General features: G+C 35.3%; 1 protein-coding gene across 1 annotated transcript in view; it reads left to right on the top strand.

Annotated features, from left to right (window-relative positions):
- The first annotated feature begins 1,130 nt into the window (after nucleotides 1-1,130).
- Nucleotides 1,131-27,747, top strand: part of LOC136042222 (uncharacterized) — a 43,130-nt gene continuing 16,513 nt past the window's right edge. Inside the window, exons 1-2 of the mRNA XM_065727157.1 lie at nucleotides 1,131-1,245; nucleotides 13,864-15,719. Of these exons, the coding sequence (XP_065583229.1) occupies nucleotides 13,906-14,949 (1,044 nt within the window). The 5' untranslated portion in view covers nucleotides 1,131-1,245; nucleotides 13,864-13,905 and the 3' untranslated portion in view covers nucleotides 14,950-15,719. The remainder of the gene's footprint in view (nucleotides 1,246-13,863; nucleotides 15,720-27,747) is intronic.

Below are 27,747 nucleotides of genomic sequence, written 5' to 3'. Positions count from 1 at the left end.
CAAAAAGGTTGTCTCAAAATTTTGACTCTTCGCGTTTGGAGAATGAATAGGCTTGAGAGAAATGTTGCTTGCCCTCCAATCTCTTGTTACTCTTAAAAAGGGCAACAGACACTTGCACTGTAATGAGAATGCAAGGGGGAGGACTTCCCCTTTCATATATCTAGTAAAAACATTTTAAACAAGTAAAAACTAAAAAGTGAAACTAAAAGTGAAAAAAACTAAAAGTGAAGGGTGTGGGTCGGGTTTGTTACCCTCCAATCACTTTCGACGAGTAAAAAGGGTCCTTTCCATTTCCAATCGAACGAGCCTTTTCCGAAGTGAAAGGCACTGGCCCTTTCAATCTCCGATCGAATGGGTTGTTTTTGAAGTTTCTACAACAACAAATGGCCATCTCAAAACTTGTATCAGATGCATTTCGGGAGACCTTGAGGTGTGTAGGGAATGGTATCCATCCTCCGATCATTCTGAATCTTAAAAAGGGCACCAGAAGTTCTGATTACCAATACAGCTCCCTCCGAAGTTAGTATGATCATCTTTTCTTTATATACCTTATATGCCCCCAGAGCATATCTTACAACCCTTGACCTGAGGGCTCTGGGGTGGGATGTCATTCTCAAAAACATAACATTCGGTCCTTTCAATTACGTTAAACAAAGTAGCTAAAACAAAAATTCAAAGTTTTGTTTTAAAAATCAATTTGAAAAAAAATATATGAAAATAGAAAACTTTTGTATAGAATCTAGGTCTTTATCTAGTCTCAGTTGGAGAGAGGGAATGAGATGCATTTGTGACGGCAACGTGTGTAATATTTTTAAATGTCGGTATTTAATTAAGAATCGAATGGTAAATTCCTGCTTTTCCCATCTGATTTCTGCCTTACAATCAATTTTACCCATTGATCCCCAAGTCTCCAATTAATTGCCTTTCTTTTCCTCCAAATCTGCCATAAAGCAAACCGGCCAGTATCCTTTGAAAGTGCTTAGTGCTCCTTGTGAGTTGTGAACCCCTGTTTTGACTACGTTGAAAAGTTGATCATTCTACCTACCCTATTTCTCTGGATTTCGTACCTTTAACAAAGATAAGATACATTTAGATAAGATTTAACACATTTCATTTGGTTGTAGTTCAGATAAAACCGCAGACACAAGCAGAATCGCAGACAGAATTGCAGACATACAATTTTTTTTCAGTCGAATCGTAGCAGTTGAAAGACCAAGTTACCCTGCTCGAGTTGTTGGAACAAAAGTAAGTAAATTCTGTTTTTGCAGGAAATAAGATTTGAAATATGCTGAGAAAGCTTCAGAAATCAAACATAATTGCATAACAAGCTAATAGATTACTAATTCTGGATTGTATAATTTTTTCAGTATTATTGAAGAGCTCAGTAATTATGTAATTGGAGATTTCAACCCTCCCCCCACCGCGAAGCCTAAGGGCAAGGGCTAAATGTTATGGAATTTTTAATTGTTTAAATATAGTATATGTTATTAAGAAGAGGTATGCATGTTTGACTTCTACTTTCCCAAAATACGCGAGGGCATCAAGATGAGTCTTTCAGGGAATGCTTAGGGGAGTTTTGAACTGCATCATAACATGATAGGTCATCAAAGGTCAGGGCCCACCAGAGGGAGAAAATCTTCGTGTTATAAAAGTGAAACCTTGCAAAATACATCTTCTGCTTGGATGAAATACAATAAAATCTGTTTTAAACATCACAACTCGTGCTCAATCCTAATTCTTGAGGCTTCAACGATCCACAAATAGGCTAAATCTCTTAAATTTTGTATTAAAAAAAAAAAAAAAAAAAAAAAAAAAAATATATGGCTTAAAATTCGACTTGAACAACAGGAGTTGGATTTTCAAAACTAAAACCAGAGAAAAAGAAACTGATAATTGAAAATTAATATAAAAATGTTGTTTTTGTCAAAATATCGGTAAATGTTTACTTTCGTTCCTAGAGTAGAGAACTTAGAAATGCTAATTCTATAAGCGCATCTAAAGCACTTAGAAATGCTATTTCTAGAAGCGCATCTAAATTTGTCTACTTGACAGTTCTACCCTATATAGCTTTTGAAATTTTGGTAAATGTTTATTTCGTTCCAAGTGTTCTAAAGTGCGTATTACTGCATATAGCAAGATTCCGACAATCACATATTGTTTCCTTGTCGTTATTAAAGAAGTGCATCCATTTCTGGTTGACCCTTCTCCTCCATGGAGCAAGCAATGCATAGGTAATGTTACCTCGTTCTCACAGGTAACATTACCTATAGAACGAAGCATGTTAGTCCATGAGCCCCGCGGGAAGTGGGGCGAGGTCTGTATTTGTTTAGTAAACCTCGTTTGAGTTTTTTTTTTAGTTTTATTACTCAAGCAAAATCAAAACACACTATATAGAGTACGGTTGTCGAAAGGGCACAACAGCAATATCTAAGGATCGGCTAGGGGTAATAAATTGACACTTTGAAGGCATGTTAAGAGTGATGTTGAAAAAGGGAAGGAGCACTCTCCCCCGCTTGCCTATTTAGAATCCCCTTGTAACACTGATATACATTTTAAAATCTGATTTTTCAAAATAGTCGCAATGTCTAATAGTTGTGCCTTTGAGGATGCTACACCCCCTCAGCCCCCAGGGTAAGGAATATAAATTATATTTATTTTTTCTGTTTTTTTACTTGCAAGATTTGTCATTGGAAAAGAGAAAAAAGTTTGATCCTGGTGAGTTCAAAAAGGCTAAGGGTATTGAGTCAAAACTCTAAAAAATTTATAGGGATATGTTTATCTAATTTGATATAGAACATCTGGGTTAGCCATCAAAAAGGCATATCTGCAAAATGTTAAGAACAAGTGAGAGCATTACCTAGAATCTTTCAAGGCCACGACTCTTACTGCTGCTATTGCGCCTGTCAATTGAACTACTTTGGAACTGGGACTACTTGTAACTGCCACTGTGTCTGCTCAAAACTAATTTCAGAAAATGTTGGGGGGGGGATGTTGAAAATTGAAAGTTTGATACGGAAAAAAATTACTGTGAAGTTAAAAAAAACTTTGATGTTGAAATAGGAATGTTGAAACTTGAACCTTTGGCGATGAAAAACGAAACGATTTTTTTTTTTACGAATTTTTCTGAAAGAGCAATTCTTCGAAGGAAAGTAAAGAGCCTTATTAAACTTAAGGCCAGAAGAAATAATTTACCATAACAATTAGAAAACAGAACGACCATGAATTATTAATAAAGAATATAATAAAACCCAAAATGAGCCAAGATTAAATTAACAATCATAGCAAACCTGCAAATAACAGATATTCATATAAATGAATAAACAATTATTAAAACGAGTAAAAACTGAATTGTATATTCAAGTCAAACTTCAGACCAACAAAAATTCCTACAAATAGAAGTCTGGCTATGGCCTCCTCCTCCCCCGTAAACGCAAAAGTCTAAAGCCAGTTGTGTCATTCATGCTTTATTGAAAAGAATTATAATACTGGTAACAATTTACTGCAGCAGCAAGCCGCCTGTGGCCAACACAGCTGCGTACGTCTTCCACCATTCCAGGGTACTAAAACTGTCCCTTTCCGAACCCTCCCAAGAAGTTCTTGTTTCCCTTAAATATTTCTTTATGATATCCTCCCACCTCATTTGGGGATCACCCGCTTATTTGGGTGAAAAGCTTTCATTGTAAATAACAACTACAGTGAAAATAAGTTATATTATATACCCCCCTCAAAATACCTCCTTGTTTACAGTTCTTTACTACGAACTGTTTGATCCGCAATTTTCTCAAATTTTTCTTTTGGTTGTTATTACGTATATGAGGGATTTGCCCCCTCTTCAGTACGTCGTTTTTTACGCTAGTGTTTTGAATTTGTAAAAAGCTTATTATTCTAATTAAGTGGTCCTTGTATGTCAGTAGTCATTCTTAAATATTTGGAACAAAAAGTCAAACATTAGCGTATAGCGTGAGGTATTGAGAAGGGCGCAACCCCCTCATATACATAATAATATCTGTTCCTTCTAGGTTTTAACGTTGTTTCTTACTTTCAGTTGGAAAAAACAGTTTTTTTTTAAATTTAATAACAACCACAAGCCGGACATGCAATATCTTTGCTTTATTATCACATAAATATCAAAGTTAATATCAAATGCTAAGATTAGCTGAAATATAACACAAACAAATTATTGTTTATATCAGCCATTATTTAACAAAATCCTAACTTTAGTGTAAAGAGCGAGTTACTCACTAGGAAAAGAAACTTTGTCATATATGTAATATGAGGGGGTTCTCCCACTCGTTAATACATCACACTTTACGCTAAAGCTCAAATATTGCTCCAATTCTTTAAGAGCGTCCCCTGCATCCCAAAAGCCATTTAATTAGAATAGATAGTTCTTTTGAAATTACTAAAAATATTTTAGCATAAAGAGCAAGGTAAAGATATGGGGGCGAACCCCGTCATATACATAATAATTTCTCTTCGTTTTAATGTCTAATGTTACTCCTTACTTTCAGTTGAAAAAACTTGTTTTAAAAAAAATTTAATTTCTGATTGTTTTTTGAATAATGCTGGGGAATCCAGCACACCTTTTTCCCCCCATGAAAAATGCCTCCATGGGAAGATCCTCCCATGTAAACCTCTCAAACCCTGACCCCCTCCCCCCACACCAAAAAAATACCCCATGAAAATGTTTGTATACTTCCCAATACCCAATACTATATACAAACATTGGGCAGCTTTCATAACTTGCAGCCCTTCCCCTGGGGACTGTGGGGGATTAAGTCGTCCCCAAAGACATAGTTATTAAACTTTATAGTATGCTGAACAGAATGGCTATCACAAAATTTTTATTCGGTGACTTTGGAAAAAATTGAGCGTAGGAAGGGGCCTTGTCGCCCTAAATTTTTTCACTTAGAAAGGCCACTATAACTTTTAATTTCTGTTTAAATGAGGCCTCTCGCAAAATTACAGAGCCATAGGGTCGATACGATCATCCCTCGGGAAACAAAACAACAAAAAATCAAATAAACACGCATCTGTGATGTTTTTTCTGGCAAAAAATACAAAATTCTACATTTTTACAGTTAGGAGCTTGATACCTCTCCAGTATGGTTCTCTGATACGCTGAATCTTATTATGTGATTTTCATTAAGATTCTATGACTTTTAAATGGTGTTTAATGGTGTATCGTGTGGTATTTTTGAGTTTGATATTTAGAAGGCACTCATGTCTCAGAGCTCTTATTTAAAATCCCGACCTCATCAGGTGACATTGGAGGGGGAGTTGGAGGGGGAAACCAGAAATCTTGGAAAACGCTTAGAGTGGAGAGATCGGGATGGAACTTGGTGGGTAGAATAATCAAATGTCGTAGATACGTGGTTTACGTAATCAGACTGAATCCACTCTCTTTAGGGGATTTAGGGGGGGCAAGTTCTTTGGCGAGTTTGGTGCTTCTGGATGGCCTAGGACGATAAATATGGGTAGGCGGGTCAGGGATCTGCACAAATTGACTTGATAAAGCTGCTTTCCCTGATTTGACCATGTGGGGGGCTGAAGGGAGAGGAAAAAGTAGAAAAAATGAGGTATTTTTAACTTACGACTGGGTGTTCGGATCTTAATGAGTTTAGAAGGACCTCGTGTCTCAGAGCTCTTGTTTTAAATCCCGACCAGCATTAAGCCTCTGATTTTCCTTTTAATTAAGCTTTTGATTCTTAGAATTTTGCTAGAGCTCATGCCATATGAACTCTTGGCTCTTCCGACCTCGTCACAAGTGCCCTATGAGCTCTTAGCTTTCGTTTATTCTATTTTATTTTTTTAATGCTGAAATAGACGAATGTTTTGATGCTAAATTTGACTTCTTATCCCTAATGGTTACGGAGATGTAGGCTTCGATAGACCCGTCAAATGGACCGATACATAAGTAGTTTAGTATTTGAGAAAAACTTTGCCAAATACCAGATAAATGCGTTATAATATGCCAGATAAAGCCAATTAAAAAAAGAAAATTAGGGAAAGTCTTTAGAGAATCCAGGGTTGTATCTAGTCCCAGCAGGGGACCCATGAAGAGATGTATTTGTGGAGGCAATTTATGTAATATTTGAAATACGGTTGTATTATAAAAAATCAAATGGTAAATTTCTCTTTTTCCCATCTGATTTCTGCCTTACAATCAAACTTATCCATTGATCCCAGTCTCCATTTAATTGCCCTTCTTCCCTCCAAACCTTCCATAAAGCAAACAGGGCCAGTATCCTTTGCAAGTGCCTAACGTATGCTCCTTGTGAGTTGTGGACCCCTGTGTTGCCACACAGTTGAAAAGTTGATCATTCTATCCACCCTATTTTCCTCGGATTTCAAACCTTCAATATAGATAAATGTCACATTTCATTTGGTTATAGTTTACATAATATACAGTTTGACGTACGGAAGCTCTGGTAACAAAAGTAAGTAAATTCTATTTTTGCGGTAATTAGGGTTTGAAATCTGCTGGGAAAGCTTTAGAATCAATCATAAATGCATAACAAAATTATAAATTACTAATTCTGAAGTATCATAAGCAGTGCAAACTATCTACTTAAGCGCTGCCTAAATAGAGACTGATGTGGGCATTATGGAAATTGAAAGGGCTAGTGCCTTACACTAACCCCCAAAGGGCAACTAACCCCCCTCCCACGCTCACCATTTCCCCAAATACATCCAATCAAAATTTTGAGATAGCCGTTTTGTTCAACGTAGTTGTAAGGTCCGGAAATTATGTATTTGATGAAGAACCCCCCCCCCCCCCCCCCGACTGCCCCCGGTAAAGGTTGTAAGCTGTCCTTGGGCCATATAAGGTATATATAGAAAAGGTGATCGTATAAATTTTGGAGGGGACTTTGAGTTGGTAATCAGAAGCTGTCATTTTTAAGATTCAGTGACTGGAGGGTGGTTAGCCCCCCCCCCCCCCCACCAAGTATTTTTGTTTTCTTAGAAACTACCAAAAGAGCTCATTCGATTGGAAACTGGAAGGGCTAGTGCCGTTTTTATAATCAAAAGTGATTGGAGGGTAACTAACCCCCCTCCCACGCGTACCATTTCTCCAAACACGTCAAATACAAATTCCAAGACAGTAATTTTGTTCAACATAATTGAAAGGTTAGGAAATTATGTCTTTGAGGATGACCACCCCCAAAGCTCTCAGGCCATGGGCTGTAAGTTATGGGGACTTATAAGGTAGGCCTACATATAGAAAAGGTGATCGTATAATTTCGGAGGTGGCTCATCGGATTGATAAACAGAAGTTCTAGTATATTTGTTCTACCCTGAGTGTTCGGATGGGAGATATACCCCCCCTCCCTCCCCCTACGCCTCTTATCCCGAAATGCATATTTCCCGAACAAATCCCATCAAAATTTGGAGATAGTAATTTTGTTCAACGTAATTGAAAGTTCCGGCTATTATGTCTTTGAGGACGACAATCACGCCACAGCCCTCAGGGCAAGGGTTATAAGCTCTGCACTCGGGGTATATATGGTATATACTGGAAGGTAATTGTATAAACTTCAGAGGGGGTCCATTAGATTGGTCATCTGAGCTTTTAGCGCCCTTTTTAGGATTCAGTTTGACCGGAACGTGGATCCCCCCCCAACACATACCTCGTATTTTTCCGAAATGGATCTGATAGAAATTCTGAGCTGGCCATTTGTTGTCGTAGAAACTTCGAAAACAGCTCATTCGATTGGAAATCGAAAGGACTTTAATAGTCGAGGACTTAATAGTCCCTTTTAATAGTCGAAAGTGATTGGGGGGCAAAAAACAGCCTCCCACGCCCACCATTTCCCCAAAAACATTTAATCAAAATTTTGACATAGCCATTTTGTTTGGTGTAATTGAAAGTATTTGTTTGGTGTAAATATATATATATATATATATATATATATATATATATATATATATATATATATATACAAATTACATTGTTCGTGTTTCTCCAACATACAAATATCAACTCATACTAGGGATTCTTACAGAAAACAAGAGCCAAGAACTCATATGGCGCTTGTGACGAGGTCGGGACAGCCAATAGCCAATAGCTTCTTTTCACCGAGTTTCATTAAGATCTCTCCACTCTAAGCGTTTTCCAAAATTTCCGGTTTCTCCCTCTAACTCCCCCAAGGTCGCTGAATCCAGTTGGGATTTTAAATAAGAGCTCTGTGGCACGAGGTGGTTCTGAAAATCGAATTTCATTAAGATCCTATAACTCGTTCGTAAGTTAAAAACACCTGTAAAAAATCCCCAAAAATCCTGTTAAAAATCTTGGAGGAACATGACAGATTCCTCCAAGGAAAGATCCTCCAACATAGCCTCCTCTCCTCAGCCCCACGCCCAAACAAAATAAAATCCCCCCGAAAACGTCTGTACACTTCCCAATAACCATTACTATATGTAAACACTGGTCAAAGTTTGTAACTTGCAGCCCCTCCCCGAGGGATTGTGGGGGAGAGACATAGTTATAATGGTTTTCGACTATGCTAAACAAAATGACTATCTCAAAATTTTGATCCGTAAAAAGTTTGATCTATCTCAAAATATTTTTGGTCACTTAAAAAGGGCACTAGAACTTTTCATTTCCGTTAGAATGAGCCCTCTTGTGACATTCTAGGACCACTTGGTCGATATGATGTCCCCTGGGAAAAAAACAACAAACAAATAAACACGCACCGTGTTTCCCCCTATTTTCTCAAATAAGGCAAATTTTCTCAGGCTCGTAACTTATGATGGGTAAAACTAAACTTGATGAAACTTATATATTTAAAATAAGCATTAAAATGCGATTCTTTTGATGTAGCTATTGATATCAAAATTCAATTTTTAGAGTTTTGGTTACTATTGAGCCGGGTCGCTCCTTACTACAGTTCGTTACCACGAATTGTTTGATCAAACAGTTCGTGGTAACGAAACTCTTGGATCGTTACGCTACGCCATTTTACGCTAGAGTTTTTTTACTGTTTAATAAAGTAGAATTGAGAGAAAGTCAAACTTTAGCGCAGAGTGGGGCATTGAGAAGGGGACATCCCCTTTCATACACGGTGTAATTTCTGTTCGTTTTAAGTTTTAATATCGCTCCTTACTTTCAGTCAAAACCACTAGTTTTTTTTATTTAATATTTAAGAAAATCCAGAGATCATTACAATCTTCTAAAATATCAATAAGTATAACTCCTTTAGTCATAGAAAACGGTTGCCGTTACCTCGTTGTCAAAACTTTCACGCGTTTTTTTCAATTCTGATCCAGGAGTCAGAATTGAATGATGGGAATGATGAACATAAATAAGAAAATTATGCTTAAATTAGTACTTTACGGCTTATCTAGCAGATGTCAATAAAACAAGTTCAAATAAACCAACTGATCATATTTCTCTTTGTTTATAATATTATAGAAAACTAGCCCTTTACTGAAAACACAAAACCCAAGTAAAAGAATATACTATCAAGAGGGTTTCGCTTCAAACTTGTCTACAAAATAATCATAACATATCCCTAAAATGCTTTATTTTTTATATCGTAAAAGATGTCCTTACACTGTTTATTTTTAATGAGCCACACTCCTATAATGTTTTGTGTTTTCAGTAAAGCGCCATTTTTCTATAATCCTACAAACATCGGGAGGGATCATCACTTGGTTTATTTTTATAGTTATCTTGAAATATGTTAGATAGAATTTCTGTTCGTTTTAAGTTCCAATTTTTCTCTACTTCCCTCAGAAAAAACTTTTTTTTTTAATTAATAATGTTAAGAAGACTAAGTCGTTAAGACTTGGAAAAAGTGATGACGAAGAGGTGATGTTGGATAATGAGAAGATCGATCAAGTGGAAAACATTAGTAAAGACAATAGGTGCAGTCAAGTTATTAAAAATTAAATAGAATTTTCGGCTTAGAAAAAAAAAAAGTTTGGAAGAGTAAGAAGAAAAATCTGCCAACCAAGATTAGGATATTGGAAGCTAAAGTGATGATAGCAGTCAAAATTTTTTCTGAACCGGAGGGTGTTCCGAAAAACGGAGGAGGATTTGCTAGATATTTTTCACATTAATTGCCTACGGATTGTTTTGGGTTCCACGAGATAACAATAACGGTGTAGAACAGAAATATTCTCGGAAATCTAGAGGGAATGAATATTAATGTTATTCCCCCTCCCCCTTCAAAACTAATTCCATATTTATCTCAAGGTTAAATGACAGTTAGAATGCTCCCACCTTTCATCTACAAAAAATTGAAAATTTCTATTTTTCTCCAAAGAAAGATCGCGGATGTGTGTTTTTTCTTTATGACTTAAAGATTCATTCTGTATTTTTTTACATTTTCACGAGTCAGAAAAATTACGGGTAAAGGAGGTTCGAACACCCTAACCACGCTTTAGATAAAGCGTTATATATTAATTCTAAATCCATGTATCATGAATGTACTCATTAATTTGTTATCCCCAGAAGCATCTGATTGATATTTCGAAGAGGCCTATTTTATACTTTTTCTGTAGATGCTCAGTTTTCTAAGGGAAAAATTTTCTGAGGAGGACACCTTACACCGATTACTTTGCCCTAAGCAATTTTGAGAAAACCTACCTTAAAAAAAAAATCCAAGTAAAATTTTGTTTTCGGTGCAATCTTAAGACATGTTTAGTCCCAACTAAGAAATGTGAGATATTTCTAATTTTGTACAAAGTGGGTAGAAATTGGACACTGGCATGGAGAAATCATGAACACAAGGTGGCATTTTCGTTTAATTATGTATATTTTTTACTAATGAAAATGTTCGTAAAAAATTAAAAGTTCTAGTTGCCTTTTTAAGTAATCAAAAAATTGGAGGGCAGCTAGGCTTCCTCCCTCGCTCCTTCTTTCTCAATATCTTCTGATTACAACTATGAGAAAGCCATTTAGCCAAAAAAAAATAATATACAAATTTGGTTAATTATTTATGTGCGGAGAGCCAAGATCAAAACATGCATTAATTAGAAAACGTCCAGAAATTAAATATAAAAAAAAAGTTTTTTTAAATGAAAGTAAGGAGCGACATTAAAACTTAAAACGAACAGAAATTACTCCATACATGAAAAGGGCTTTTCCTCCTCAACTTTAGCTCTTTACGCTTAAGTTTTTTTACTGTTTTAAGAAGTAGAGTTAAGAGGAAGAGTCAAACGTTAGCATAAAGAGCGAGGCGTTGAGGATAAAAAGCCCCTTTCATATACGGAGAAATTTCTGTTCGTTTTAAGTTTTAATGTTGCTCCTTACTTTCATTTAAAAAAAACTTGTTTTTTTATTTACTTTATCTCTTAAAAACACCAATTCCTTAGAAAGATATTAAGCATTGCTTAAGAATGAAAAATATCATTAGATCAAAACCAAGGAGATTCACCTTAAGCTCAAACCACTCAACCACATATTTTTTTCGAATATTTAAAAATGTAGCTTAGCTAAAAATATATTTTGAAAACGATTTTTTGGATGAAAATTTTGTATTTCTTAAGGTAGGCCTACTTTTGTTGGATATAATAATGAAGCTGATTTTAAAAGTTTTGATTTGACGCAATTGTGGGTTTCTTTTATAATTAGGAACTTGATTTTGTAACATTTTCCGAAATTCTCCTTTTTTTATAAACTTTACCTTTTATAATTCAAAAGTTACATAAGAATATCTGAACATTTGCAAATAAATTAACATTAAAGTTTAAAATAAGTGTATAAAATGTCCTGTAATCAAACAGTTCGTAGTAGTAAGGAGCGACCCCGGCTCAATAGTAACCGAAACTCTAAAAAACTGAATTTTGATACCAATAGTTACATCAAAATTCACATTTTAATGCTGATTTTAAATATATGCTTCATCAAGTTTAATCTTACCCATTAAAAGTTACGAGCCTGAGAAAATTTGCGTTATTTTAGAAAATTAGGGGGAAACATCCCCTAAAAGTCATAGAATCTTAACGAAAATCACACCATCGGATTCAGCGTATCAGAAAACGTTATTATAAAGTTTCAAGCTCCTATCTACAAAAATGTTGAGTTTTATAGTTTTTGCCAGAAGAAAGATCACGGAAGCGTGTTTATTTGTTGTGGTTTTCTTTTCCAGTGGTGATCGTATCGACCCAGTGGTCCTAGAATGTCGCAAGAGGGCTCAGTCTAACGGAAATTAAAAGTTCTAGTGCCTTTTTCAAGTGAACAAACAATTGGAGGGGACCTAGGCCCCCTCCCGTGGACATTTTCCCCCAAACTCACCGGATCAAAATTTTGAGATAGCCATTCTGTTCAACTTAGTCGAAAACCTAATAACTATGTCTTTGGAGACGACTTAATCCCCCCACAGCCCCCGGGGAAGGGGCTGCAAGTTATGAACTTTGACCATTATTGACATATCGTAATGGTTGTTATGAAGTATACTGACGTTTTTAGGTGGACTTTTTCACGTTTGGGTGGGTTGGGGGCTACGTGGGAGGATCTCATGGAGGAATTTATCATCAGGGAAGAGAATCTCCATTAAGGGGGTACAGGATTTTCTAGCATTATTTAAAAAAAAACAATGAGGAAATAAAAAAAAATTCACCTGGAAGTAATGAGTAGCATTAAAACTTAAAACGAACATAAAATATTACGTAGATAAGGGGGTTCGTCTCTTCAGCAATACCTTGCTCTTTACGATAAAGTATTTTTAGTTATTTCAACTATTTATTCTACGGCCTTTGTGATTCAGGGTCATTCTTAAAAGATTTGGGATAAAATTCAAGCTTTAGTTTAAAGAGCGAGGTATTGACGAGGGGGCAGAACCCCTCATATGCGTAATAAAACTACGCAAATATAGAAGTTCGTTGCGTAAGTTAATTCGTAAGTTAAGTATGTTTATTACTAATAACGTCCGTACAAACAATAAAATAATCTAGTTGAATTTTTAAGTAACAAAATCGGAGGGCAACTAGGCCTTCCCCCACCCCCTTTTTTCAAAATCATCCGATCAAAACTATGAGACAGCCATTTAGCAAAAACTAAATAAATTAATATGAATATTTCGTTTTAATTATTCGTGTGCGGTTAGCCAAAATCTAAACATGCATTAACTCAAAAACTTTCAGAAATTAAATTAAAAAAACAAACAAGTTTTTAACTGCAAATAATGAGCGACATTTAAACTGAAAACGAACAGAAATTATTCCGTATATGAAAAAAGGTTGTCCCCTCCGCAGCGCCTCGCTTTTTACGCTAAAGTTTTTTTCATTGTTTTAAAGAGTAGACTTGTGACATAGTCAAACTTTAGCGTAAAGAGCGGGATTTTGAGGAGGGGACAACCCCTTCCATATGCGGAATAGTTTCTGTTCGCTTTAAGTTTTAATTTCATCCCTTACTTGCAGTTAAAAAAACTTGTTTAAAAAAAATTTAATTCCGAAAAAGTTTGGCTATGAGCTGTGTTGGATTGATATTGATTGACCCGTTTGTGGTTATAGCTACTCCACATTCTGTTTTATCTGTTTTTATGTGCAACAAGCGAAACCTTTCTTCGTGTCGGCCATAGTAATTAAATAATTAACTCCACTATTTTGTCAGATACTACAAATACTACTGCTAACGTGCTAACAACTTAATGCAGCAACAAGTCCCCTAAGGTCATCAGTTCTAGATGATAATCTGTTTGATACATTTAACCATTGGCATCAATTAGGAGAGGGGATCAAAACATATTATAAGTCGAGAGGGGGTAAAAATTGGCCTCTTATACAAAAATGCCAAAATAATGTATTTTGACGGATGTACTCCAAAAAAGCCATTTTCAAAATATATTTTGACGAATTTACTCCAAAAAAGCCATTTTCAAAATATATCTCATGCCATTTCCTTTTTTATTATAGGGTTCAGGTTATTCAAGTTTATGCTGCGCAACTGAGGAAACAATGGCCGAATCTCCTTCACCTTTTATTGCACTCTTAAACAAACTGGCGATAACAGACAGTTCCATAGTTACTATACAATGCAATGATGGAGATGTTAAAGTTAAGAAAAGCCTTTTAACAACAGTAAGCAATGTTTTCAAGTATATGTTTGAAAAAGATTTTATTGAGAAGAGAACCAACGTAGTTGTGGCAAACGATATCCATTTTGAAACGATGCAATTTATCATACAATATTATGAAAATGGAACTATTCACGGTTACGAGAAAGTTAACAAGGAAGGTTTTGACTATATTGTTGAGAAATATGATTTGTTTGGGATCAAGGATGATATTGCAGAAAAACTACTTGGTGAATACAGACAAGGTGAAAATTTAAAACTCCTTGAAGCTTATTTTTTAATTTCCAACAGTCCAAAGTCTAAGATTGGAGCATTAAGAGAACTTGCGCGCATTGCTGTAGAAGGAAAAGTAGTTCCAAATTTTGTCAATGGATTTAGTGTTGATGATTTTATGAAATTCTCGGAAATGTTCTCGGAGATGTGTTGTGATATGCTAGGTCAATCAAAGGTGGATACTTGGAAATGCTTTTTGAATATATTCTACAGTTGGACGTCGGAGAATCCTGAAGAAAGATCCATAGCGTCCTTAAAAATCCTATCACTGATTAACTTGAAAAACTTTCCATTGCCCGAAGTTCTCATAATGTTTGTGAATTTGAAAATTGGAGAGGAATTTAAAACAATGAAGTTAGTCCAAGAGAAATCTTTGGGTTCTTTGTTGAAAGTTGAAAAATATGACCAGTATTTAAAATCGTCTTCGACAGAAACTTATTGTGAAGAATGCAAGCATTGCAATGAGCCCCCTTATCATTTTTCATCGGAGTGCAAGGGAAGACATCGGTGTAATACTTGTTCGAGTAATGACGATGGTTGTTTCAAATCTTTGTGTTTGTGGCCTAACGATGGTTGCTTAAAATATTTAAAATCAAAATCTTTGTGTTCCTTAAATGACACAAATATTTATGGGTGCTCAATTTCAAAATAATAGCCTTCATTTCTATGTGGCTTATATTTTTTTTTTGCTACTTACCATACTTTTACTTTTGTTTGGATAATTTTATGTATTTCTATGATTATTTTTCTGATTCAACCACCTTACATATTTCACTGAAACGCAAGGGTATCAAGAATATACTGGATATCCCAAGGCAAATTCTCCAAAGAATTAAAAAACAACCAATCTTAAATTAATGTAAAAGTAACATATAGTTTAATAAAATGTTCTTCAATGAAAAGGAATCAGCCAGTAAGGAATCCCCCCTTTATTGAAAAATTTGTAGATAAATCTTAGTCACAAATTAGTTGGAATGCACAAGAAAAGAATTGAAATGAACCAAAATTGTAGATGTCGATTCTTGGTGGCTAAAACTCAAGCTTCAGGAATACATCTTTATTAGTTTAGGTCCAAAATGAGATTTGAATAAAGACCCAACATTGTACGCTTTATTTGGTCTCATTAAGTATTCCTATTTTTGACATTAGATGACGTAAGCAGCACTGGTGATTTTTTCAGGATTCCTCCACCCTGATTTAATTCTCATAATTCAAAAAATTATTTTTTATGAAAGCCTGTGTTTTGTTGAGAAACTAAAGAAAAATTCTGGCATCTCTTCAAAAAAGAAATAAATTTCAAACTTTACTACCGATCGTATAATTTACCAGCCGGTCAAATATTTATGCGAATAGTAATGGTATTATGGATTTTTGATGGCTAAACAGAAATCAAAGAACATGGCTATAAGAAGCTTAAGTATGGTAAGTTAAAATGTTAAATATTTTCATAATTTGCTGAAAAAAAAAGCAAATTTAAAATGTTAAATATGTTCGTAATTTGCTAAAACATGCAAATTTAAAATGTTAAATATGTTCATAATTTGCTAAAAAAATGCAAGCATTGAGTATGTAAATTCCGATTCAAATGAAAAGTGTCCAATATTTTTCTAAAATAAAATCTGTTCAATAGTTTTTCTCGTAAAATTTGTCTCTAATGGGTTTATAAACAATCATTTGAAGGCGGTGTTGAAATATTATTTGATATTAAAATTCAATGTATAGTATTTGGAACTTGATAACGCACAAGTATAGTCACTTGAAAAGCGGTTTGACTTTCCTCATTTTATTTTGTGTCTTTTGCCTATGTTTTAATTACATATTTGAGATATCTGAATAAAATAACTATGTAAATAGTTACATGTGTTATAAAAACTTTACCTGAGACAACTATAGGCTTACTTGTTGGTAAAAGTGGCCGGATAGAAGATAGTCAAAATTGTATATTTCAATACACCAACTTAAAGTAGTGCAACTACTAATAAAAATTCATTGCAGCACCAACCTTGCCTTACGTCAGCACATCTTTAATTGTTCTTTTTCTAGCTCACACTGCTAGAGCTTGAAGCTTGAAGGGACCCCTTTCATTTAGCCTTCTTTTGACTGATTTTGTCCCATTTGGGAGTGTGTTCTTCTGTCATCGCCGACAAAGACTATGGTTTATCCATCTTAAGCCACATTCATAAAAATAATAAATGTTGGAATATGACACTTTTTTGCACAGCTTATTGTATAATTCTCCGCGCCATAATTTTTTTTTTTACTTGACCTCTTTATAAATTAATAAAAAAAACAAGTTTTTTCAACTGAAAGTAAGGAAGGGCATTAAAACTTAAAACGAACAGAAATTATTCCTTATATGGAACGGGTTGTTCCATCGTTAACACCCCGTTCTTTACGCTAAAGTTTGACTCTGTCACAACTCTACTTTTAAAACAATAAAAAAACTTTAGCGTAAAGAGCGAGGTGTTGCGGAGGGGACAACCCCTTTCATATACGGAATAATTTCTGTTCGTTTTAAGTTTTAATGTCGCTCCTTACTTGCAGTTAAAAAACTTTTTTTTTTAAATTAAATAACGGCGGTAAGTCCTGCTCCCAGTCCATGGAAAATTCCTTCCCTTCAAGGCAAATCTCTCGAAATTAGCATATTAATTTTTTTGTGGCTAAATGACTCATAGTTTTGATTGGATGATTTTGAGAAAAAAGGAGGGGGGGGGGGTAAGAGGCCTATTTGCCCTCCAATTTTTCGGTTACTTAAAAAAGACAACTAGAACTTTTAATTTTTTTTACGAACGTTTTTATTAGTAATAAATATACGTAACCTACGAATTAGCTTACGTAACGAGCTTCTACATTCGTGTATTTTATTACGTGTTCTCGCTCTTTACGCTAAAGTTTTTTATTGTTCTAAAAAAAAGAGTTATGACAAAGAGGTGAAACTTAAGCGTAAAGAGCGAGGTGTTGAGGAGGGGACAACCCCTTTCATATACGAAATAATTTCTGTTTGTTTTAAATTTTATTGTCGCTCTTTACTTTAATTGAAAAAACTTATTTTTTTAATTTAATTTCTGAACGTTTTTGAACAAATGAATGTTTTTATTTTGGCTCTCCGCACAAGAATGATTAATTCAACTTTAATGAGTGATTAATTCAACTTTAATAAATAAATAATTAATTCAAAACTTTAGCGTAAAGAGCGGGGCGTTGAGGAGGGAGCAGCTAATTTCATATACGAAGCAGTTTCTGTTCGTTTTAAGTTTTAATGTCGCTCCTTACTTTCAGTTAAAAAAAAACTTGTTTTTTATTTAATTTTGAACGTTTTTGAACTAATGCGTGTTTTGATTTTGGCTCTCCGCGGATGAATAATTAAAACGAAATTTAAATATTGATTTTTTTGGCTAATTGGCTTTCTCGTACTTTTCTTCGAATGATTTTCAGAAAAAGGGACAGGGGGGGGAGGCCTAGCTGCCCTCCAGTTTTTGGTTACTTAAAAAGGCAACTAAAATTTTAATTGTTTACAAGTGTTTTTATTGGTAAAAGATATACGTAACTTACGAATTAACATAAGTAACATACTTCTGAATTCGTATGTTTTCATTATGCATATGAGGGAGTTCACCCCCTCGTCAGTACATCGCTCTTTGCACTAAAGCTTAATTTTTGTCCCAATTCTTTAAGAATGACCCCTGAATCACAAAAGCCATGGAATAAATAGTTGAAATTACTAAAATTACTTTAGCGTAAAGAGTGAGGTATTAGGAGGAGGTGAACCCCTCATATGCGTAATAATTTCTGTTCGTTTTAAGTTTTAATGCTGCTCCTAACTTTCAGTTGAAAAACTCATATTTTTTTTCATTTTTTTTTAAATAGTGCTAGAAAATCCTGCGCTCCCTTCATGGAAAATGTTCTTCCTCCCCCATGACAAATTCCTCCATGGAACGCTCCCCCAGCATATCCCCTTTTTCTCAGCCCCTCCCCCCAACCAAAAAATTCCCCTGAAAACGTCTGTACACTTCCCAATAACCATTACTGTATGTAAGCACTGGTCAAATATTGTAACCTGTAGCCCCTCCCACGGGGACTGTAGGGGAGTAAGTCGTCCCCAAAGACATAGTTATATGGTTTTTCGACTAAGCTGAATAAGATTGCTACCTCAAAATTTTGATCTTGTGACCTTGGGAAAGAATGAGCGTGGGAGGGAGCCTATGTAACCTCCAATTTTTTAATCTCTTAAAAAGGACACTAGCACTTTTAATTTCCGCTAGAATGAGCCCTCCTACGACATTCTAGGACCACTGGGTCGATACGATCACCCCTGGAAAACAAAAAACAAACAAATGAACACGCATCTGTGATCTGTCTTGTGGTAAAAAATGCAAAATTCCACATTTTTGTAGATTGGAGCTTGAAACTTGTCCAGTAGAGTTTTCTGATACGTTGAATACGTTGAATCGTGATTTTCGTTAAGATTCTATGACTTTTAGGGGATGTTTCCTTTTATTTTCTAAAATGAGGCAAATATTCTCAGGCTCGTAACGTTTGACGGGTGAGATTCCCATCGAGCCTATATTTAAAATCAGCATATAAATCCTATCCTTTTGATGTATCTATTAGTATCAAAATCCCGTTTTTTAGAGTTTAGGTTACTATTGAGCCGGGTCGCTCCTTACTACAGTTCGTTACCACGAACTATTTGATATGAACTATGACTCCATGTAATTTATAATTTATCAACCCATGTCGCCTTTATAATTTTCTATAAACTGATCCAGTGTATTAAATTCAATAAACAACTTTAGGCATTTTAGCTCGATATCATGACGTCGCATAGAACAGTGTTTTGTTAAATATTGTCTTTTACTTTAGTACTATTAAGACTAATTTACAAATAATACATGTAGTACTTAAAAAAATTGCGATTTATTATAATTTTTATTTAACGTGCTTCTTATAAAATACTAAATAAAAAAAAACAAGTTTTTTTAACTGAAAGTAAGGAGCAACATTAAAACTTAAAACGACCAGAAATTACTTCGTATATGAAAGAGGCTGCTTCCTCATCAACGTCCCGCTCTTTACGCTAAAGTTTGACTCTTTCTCTCAATTCTTCTTTTTAAAACAGTAAAAAACTTTAGCGTAAAGAGCGGGGCGTTGATGAGGAAGCAGCCTCTTTCATATACGAAGTAATTTCTGGTCGTTTTAAGTTTTAATGTTGCTCCTTACTTTCAGTTAAAAAAACTTGTTTTTTTTATTTAGTTTCTGAACGTTTTTGAATCAATGCATGTTTTGATTTTGGCTCTTCGCAGAGGAATAATTAAAACAAAATTTGTATTTTTTTTTTTTTGGCTAAATGGCTTTCTCATAATTTTGATCAAATGATTTTGAGAAAAAAAGAGCGGGGGAGGAAGCCTAGTTGCCCTCCGACTTTTTGGTTAATTATAAAGGCAACTAGAATTTTTAATTTTTTACGAATATTTTTATTAGTAAAAGATTTACGTAACTTATAAATTAGCTTACGTAAAGAACTTTTGTATTCTCATATTTTATTACATATATGAGGGGGCTCGCCCCCTTGTCAGATCCTCGCTCTTTACACTAAAGCTTAAATTTTGTCACAATTCATTAAGAATGACCCCAGAATCACAAAAGCCGTAGAATAAATAGTTGAAATTACTAAAAATACTTTAGCGTAAAGAGCGAGGTATTAGGAGGAGGTGAGCCCCTCAAATGGGTAATAATTTCTGTTCGTTTTAAGTTTTAATGCTGCTCCTTACTTCCAGCTGAAAGAACTTTTTCATATTTATTTTTTCATTGTTTTTTTTTTAAATAATGCTAGTAAATCCTGCGCTCCCTTCATGGAGATTTTCTTCCCCCATGACAAATTATCGATGGAAAGTTCCCCCAGCATATCCCCCTCTTCTCAACCCCTCCCCCAACCAAAAAATACTCCTGAAAACGCCTGTATACTTCCCAATAACCATTGCTATATGTTAGCACTGGTCAAAGTCTGTAACATGTTGCCCCTCCCACGGGAACTGTGGGGGAGTAAGTCGTCCCCAAAGACATAGTTATAAGGTTCTTTGACTACGCTGAATAAAATGGCTATCTCAGAATTTTGATCCGTTGACTTCGAAAAAATAATTAGCGTGGGAGGGGGCCTAGGTGCCCTCCAATTTTTTTGGTCACTTAAAAAGGGCACTAGAACTTTTCATTTCCGCTAGAATGAGCCCTCTTGCAACATTCTAGGACAACTGGGTCGATACGATCACCCCTGGGAAAAAAAAAAAAAAACAAGAAAACAAAAAAACAAATAAACACGCATCCGTGATCTGCCTTCTGGCAAAAAATACAAAATTCCACATTTTTGTAGATAGGAGCTTGAAACTTCTACAGTAGGGTTCTCTGATACGCTGAATCTGATGGTGTGATTTATGACTTCTAGGGGGCGTTTCCCCCTATTTTCTAAAATAACGCAAATTTTCTCAGGCTCGTAACTTTTGATGGGTAAGACTATACTTAATGAAACTTATATATTCAAAATCAGCATTAAAATTCGATTCTTTTGATGTAGGTATTGGTATCAAAATTCCATTTTTTAGAGTTTTGGTTACTATTGAGCCGGGTCGCTCCTTACTACAGTTCGTTACCACGAACTGTTTGAAAAGTAGATTTTAAATTTGGTATTGCACATCTAGAGGATCTTACTATAGATTAAATAAAAAAAAAACCGTTTTTTTTAACTGAAATTAAGGAGCGATACTAAAACTTAAATCGAACAGAAATTACTCCATATATCAAAGGGGCCGTTCCCTCCTCAACGACCCACTCTTTACGCTAAAGTTTGACTCTTTCTCTCAACTCTACTTTTTAAAAGAGTAAAAAACTTACTGTGCGATCACCACTGAAAAAAAACAAAACAAATAAACACGCATCCGTGATCTTTCTTGTGGCAAAATATGCGAAATTCCACATTTTTGTAGGTAGGAGCTTTAAACTTCTACTGTATAGTTCTCTGATACGCTGAATGTGATGGTGTGATTTTCGTTAAGATTCTATGACTTTTAAGGGGTGTTTTCCCTATTTTCTAAAATAAGGCAAATTCTCTCAGCCTCATAACTTTTGATGGGTAAGTCTAAACTGAATGAAACTTATATAATTAAAAAGCGATTCTTTTGATGTAACTATTGTTATAAAAATTGTTGGGTTTTCTAGCAAGATCCATCCAATGGTAGCCTACCCCACAATTTTGGTTTCCCAACATGCTCAGCCTCGTTATCAGTTTCTTTTGAAAATTTGTTTTCGTGATAAATTTACTGCTAAGATAAACCTATGTCTTGTTCCCTAATTAGTTTAAAAGATTTTTTTAAGCATTTAAATTTCGGTTGCAATGGGCTGGTCGATCACTCTTTAGTAGGCAGCAGGTGTTGCTCTGCAAATGATATGCACTGATTCAATTAAGCATTTACATCTAGCCGTGAACAATTCCTTTTCAATATAATTAGAGTATACTAGCTGTTGGGGTGGCGCTTCGCGCCACCCCAACACCTAGTTGGTGGTGGCGCATCCCCCCCCCCAAGCCCCCCCCTACGTGCGTAAGTCGTTACGCGCCATATTAGTTACGCGCCATTGTAGTTGTGTCCCTATGTCCCACCTGTGAATATAGATATATATATATATATATATATATATATATATATATATATATATATATATATATATATATATATATATATATATATATATATATATATATATATATGTTTTTAACTACGTAAAACTTGCGAATATACAACATTCTTCGCTGTCCCATTGTCTGTGCATATAAATAGATTGTCAGGTTTACCGACTCTTGAACATGCACCATATAATGGTCCATGGGAAAACAATCCGTATTCAGATCTATACCTCATGATTCTAATGATTGCCCTTGAGCTTTGTTGATGGTGATTGCTAATCGACCATTCCCTGTGTCGCCGTCGTCATTTATATATCCCCCTGTGCCCCCCGGCGTCCCTGTTGTAGTTGTGTCCCTGTGTCCAGGTCGTCATTTATATTCCCTTTGTGCCGGTCGTCATTTGTGTCCCGGTGTCCCAGTCTGTGATTTCTCTTTGAGTGTCCTGGGCGTCATTTATATTCCTTATGTCCCGGTGTCTCGGTCGTCATTTGTGTCCCGGTCTGTATATACATTCGTTTTTGAATTGGTCTTTTTTTTAGTTTTTATTTTTTACCTTTTTTTAGTTTTTTTTTAGTGATACCTCATGATTCTAATGATTGCCCTTGAGTTTTGTTGATGGTGATTGCTAATCGAACATTCCCTGTGTCCCCTTCGTCATTTATATATCCCCCTGTGCTCCCCGGCGTCCCCGTTGTAGTTGTGTCCCTGTGTCCCGGTCGTCATTTATATTCCCTGTGTCCCGGTCGTCATTTGTATTTCGGTGTCCCGGTCTGTATATGCATTCGTTTTTGAAATGGTATATGATGAAATAAATTTTTGTATTTTCCCCCTTTTTTTCTTTTTTGTTTTTTTTTTTGGTTTTTACTTTTTTTTAGTTTTTTTAGTTTTTTTATTTTTTTTTAGTTTTGTTTTTCTCCTTTATTTTTCATTTTTTTTCCTTTTATTCTTATTTTATTTAGTATTTTTAGTTTTTTAGCTTTTTTAGTTTTTATATTAGTTTTTAGTTTTTTTTTTCTTTTTAGTTTTTTTATAGTTTTTACCTTTTTTTTTAGGTATTTTAGTTTTTTTTTACTTATGTCCTGGTCGTCATTTATACTCCACTGTGTCCCGGTTGTCATTTGTCTCCCGGTGCTTTGTTGATGGTGATTGCTAATCGAACATTCCTTGTGTCCCGGTCGCTTTCTCTTTGAGTGTCCCGGTCATCATTTATATTCCCTATGTGCCGGTGTCCCGGTCGTCATTTGTGTCCCGATGTCCCGGTCTGTAATTTCGTCAGTCGACAAACATGACGTCAGTCAACACACAAACATGACGTCACCCGGCAGACCCACACACACACAGACAACTTATTTTTATATATATAGATTTGAGTTCAATGAAGTTTAGCTGTTCGAATTCAGCTATCGAAATGTTTCTTAACGATCTTACTGAACTTTTCCTATCCATGCTTGATGACTTTCTATTTCCTTGGCTTCTATTGTCTAAACTTTGTTTTTTGACTTCTTGCAAAGTTTTCTTCAACTGCTTACCTAGCCTGCTCCTTGCCTGTTGCACTTCTTACAGATTCATTGTATCCAACGTCCCTACCTTCCTAAGACCGGGTCCTAGGAACAGGTCTATGAATACTCCCTTCCAAAATTTTTAATGCAAATGATATATCTTCAATCAAAGTTTAGCGAGTTTTAATTAGTTCTTTGTGCTTAAAATCTCATCTATGATTTTTTTTTTCGAATTTTTCTTTGACATTTAGTGCCTACTTTACTAGGTTAAATAAACTTAAATTTGGAGATGAAAAACTCGAAGATAAGAAAAGAGGAAAAAAGTGAAATGTTAAGAATAAGTAATAAAAAATAAGGTACAATTTTTCAACTTTAGACTTAAAAAAGATAGTTTTGCCAGCAAATAATTAGAACAAATGTCTAATGGAGCTTCAAAAACTTCCCTTTCGTCGTCCAAGGACTTTCGGCTCCAATTGGGTAATTGAAAAACTAAAAAGTAATTGGCTTTACAGTTTTTTGGATTTTCCTGGCTCTTGGTATCTACCAAGTGACATATAGCGATCGCAAATTCTGTCTGTCGGTCTGTCTGTCTGTCCCGGTTTTGCTACTTTAGGCACTTTCAGGTAAGCTAAGACGATGAAATTTGGCAGGCGTATCAGAGACTAGACCAGATTAAATTAGAAATTGTCGTTTCTCTGATTCCACTATCTGGGGGGGAGTGGAGGGACGGTTAAAATTGGAAAAATGAGGTATTTTCAACTTACGAACGGGTGATCGGATCTTAATGAAATTTGATGTTTTGAAGGATATCGTGTCTCAGAGCTCTTATTCTAAATCTCGACTGGATCCGGTGACATTGGGGGGAGTCAGAAGGGGGGGGACCTAAAATCTTGGGAAACGCTTGGAGTAGAGGGATCGGGATGAAACTTAGTTGGAAAAACAAGCACATGTACTAGGTACGTGACTGACATAGCCGGAACGGATCTGCTCTCTTTGAGGGAGTTGGTGGGGAGGGTTAATTCTGAAAAATTAGAAAAAATGAAGTATTTTTAACTTACGAAGGAGGGATCGGGTCTTAATGAAATTTGATGTTTGGAAGGATATCGTGTCTCAGAGCTCTTATTTTGAATCCCGACTGGCATTAAGCTTCTGATTTCCCTTTTAAAGCAATCTGTTGATTCTTAGAATTTTGCTAGAGCACATAGCAGCTGAGCTCTTGGTTCTTCCGACCTCGTCACGAGTACCATATGAGTTCTTAGCTCTTGTTGTTTTGGTTAAATGTCATTATGATTAGTCTTTAAATAAATTTTTGTCAGTTTTTCTCGTAAATTTTAAATTATAAGTTTATCTCAATGAGTTATCCAGGTTTAAAACAATATTCAAACTTTTTCAAATTATACCATTACTAGTTTTTTCAGTGCACCTTCCAATATCTTAGGTCTCTTCTACATCTTGTCCTTTATCTTACTTTGTTAAAGTTCGGGAGAAAATATATAGTTATATGGCTTGTTAGCAGAAATTGTACTAGTCATGTCCCATACCCAACCATAAGGCAGTTGCTGTTAAAATAACTGTCTTTTCTCTTCTTTCGAACTCCTGGCCCTACTCGCTACGGCTCAGATTATGCATGAATAATATTCCTCGTGAACCGCTTTGTTAGGTGTAATCGCTTTGAGACTGTTGCAAAAAAGTGGAGTGTGCGCCTCTTTCATTATATTTTAGGCACAACACATACAAATGCCACTGTTAATGTGCTTGCTGTAAATTTTCCCAGATTCATGCGTATTGCAACTATCAAATTGCTTGAGATATATCAATCACCCCTTTACCCTACTTTGAAACTTAATGGGGTGATTTATCAATCACCCCTTTACCCTACTTTGAAACTTAGTGCTGTTCCTGCTTATCGATTTTTGGTATCATTATTCTCGGGTTCCTTCTCAAAGCTCTATGCCACGAAATCAAGATAATTGCGAGGAACAAGTCTTGAGTAAAGCTGAGAGTTGTGCCTTGAGAACAGAAAAATCAAAATTCTAGTTTGTGCAGACTACCAGGATGTAAAATGTCAATATTGATGTGCACACCATGCCAATGTATTTTCTGCTTGACCGAAAACAACAATTGCTTTTTAAAATCGCACGAAGAGTTAAGCAATATTTGAATTTTTTTCAAAGACGAAATTTTTTTAATACTTTTAGCTGGACAGTATCCAAATGTCCTAACTTACCGACTTTCTCAGGGGGTAATAAAAGGACCAGAAAAGCTTATTACCCTCTATCGTATTTTATAAACTGATTATGAAGGAAACAACTAAATTGGGGATGTATTTCTATTTTCGGGGAGCTACAATTAGTACCTTGGAAATTAGTACCTACAATTAGTACAATTGGAAAGTTAGTTACCAATTGATCAATTTTCTTGGCACCGAGTGGCTTATCGCTTTTTTAATCCTTATTTAGTTTAAATCAGTTTGGGACTTCAACTTCAATTTTAAAATAATTTCATAATTTTAAAATAATTTCATAGCCTTCAGGAACTCATTCATTTTGCATACATTTTTTAATTCAGGATACTCAAATTATTTGCATAGTCTTTCCCCATGTTTATTATAGCGATTTTTTAATTGGTGAATGATAAAGAATGTAATCTGCTATTTTTTTCTTTATAGGAGATTTTAAATTAATTTTTTTTTATATTTAGTATTAGTTTAAGCTTAACTTCTATAAAAGGGATTTGAAAGAGCCAGATCGAAAATCTGGCTCCGTGACAGCTGAATTTATGTAACCTCTGATTTCTGAAACAACCCAAAAAAGAAGCAAGTGGGTTAGACAACGAGAATAAATGAACGACAACAATAACAATAGTCAAAAATTAAGTCAATAGGAATGAAGAAGAAAGACAAATTGAAATTTAAATTAACCAAATATTTTCAAAATTTCTATTTCCCTAGGAGGGATAACTCTGTGCCACGGCTTGTTGATTGAATCACAAGGGACTCTCCCCTTGGGGTCCATGACGCCCTTACACTCGTGTAGTGGTGCATTTTTGGGCATTGGCTTGCTTTGACTGTTAATGTTAAAACAAGCTTTTGACTGTTAATGTACTGTTAATGTACTTGCTGCAAATTTTCCCAGATTCCTGCATATTGTAACTATCAAATTGCTTGAGAGTATTTATCAATCACCTTTTTATCCTTCTTTGAAACTTAGTGCTGTTCCTGCTTTTGACTTATTTTGCTTGCTTAATTTACTATTGACTGAGGGCTCCGCCTCTGCGTATAGCCTTTTGATTTTATATTACTTGACGATTTGATTCTTTTTTGTGACTTGATTTTGTCACTTTACTCTTTTATTTTTAACCCATTGAGTTTTAATTTATTTGTGATGACTGACAATACAATTAGTAGCTTTGTCAGCCCTGACCCAAATAGCCCCAGTGTAAGGATTTTAATTTTAGGTGTTGAAGGTTTAAATAGGACTAATAGGTTGTTGAAATTAGGAACTACAACGGCTATTACAAAAAAAAAACTTGAATTCCTCCAAAACCATGAATGTTGGGGCCCCTGGACAATTACCCATAATATCTTAGTTGTGAAATTGGGTCATCAAAGAGACACTAAGACAAACAAAAATATTGCATATAGAAATCTTGCCAAATTCCTCCAGTACAAAATTTTCCTTGGAAGTTCCTCCTCATTCGGGAATTTTCCTCCTCACGGGAGATTATTCCCGTTGAAGATCCTCTTTGAAGAAATTCTCCCCTCTCCCCGAAAAATGTATGTATGCACTCCAATAAAAAAAATATTTTACGTAAGCAGTGGGCGAATATCCCGACTTACAAACTTTTCCCAAGGGGCTCTAGGGGGTTACGTTAGTCTCAAAGACATAGTTATTGGTCTTTTGAACTATGTTAAACTAAATGGCTATCTTAGAATTGGATCAGATGACTTTTAGCAAAAAAAGATGTGAGGTGGGCCAGTTGCCCTCTAATCTTACCAAATCCAATATGCCTCCGGAGATGCCCCCACAGCCCAAGGTAAGCATTCAAACAGGAGATGCTGAACTAGTCTCGACTGTTGCTGCTTATTGGTGACATAGAGGGCTTATGTGTTTTTTCATTGCTTAGGTGTTAGTCCTCAGAAACGCCAAGCTATCCTTGCGGTCTCTATATATGAGCTTCAATGGTCTACACTGTCTACAGCGAAGTAATTTGCAATTTTTACGTCTCGGTGGATCCCTAATAGTGATAGATACTTAGTTTTGGCCCATTCCAGAACTTG

Source organism: Artemia franciscana, unplaced genomic scaffold (genome assembly GCF_032884065.1).
Source record: "Artemia franciscana unplaced genomic scaffold, ASM3288406v1 PGA_scaffold_828, whole genome shotgun sequence".
Taxonomy (NCBI): Eukaryota; Metazoa; Arthropoda; class Branchiopoda; order Anostraca; family Artemiidae; genus Artemia; species Artemia franciscana.
Note: the sequence above shows the minus strand (reverse complement) of the source record. Positions and strands in the feature narration are given on the sequence as shown.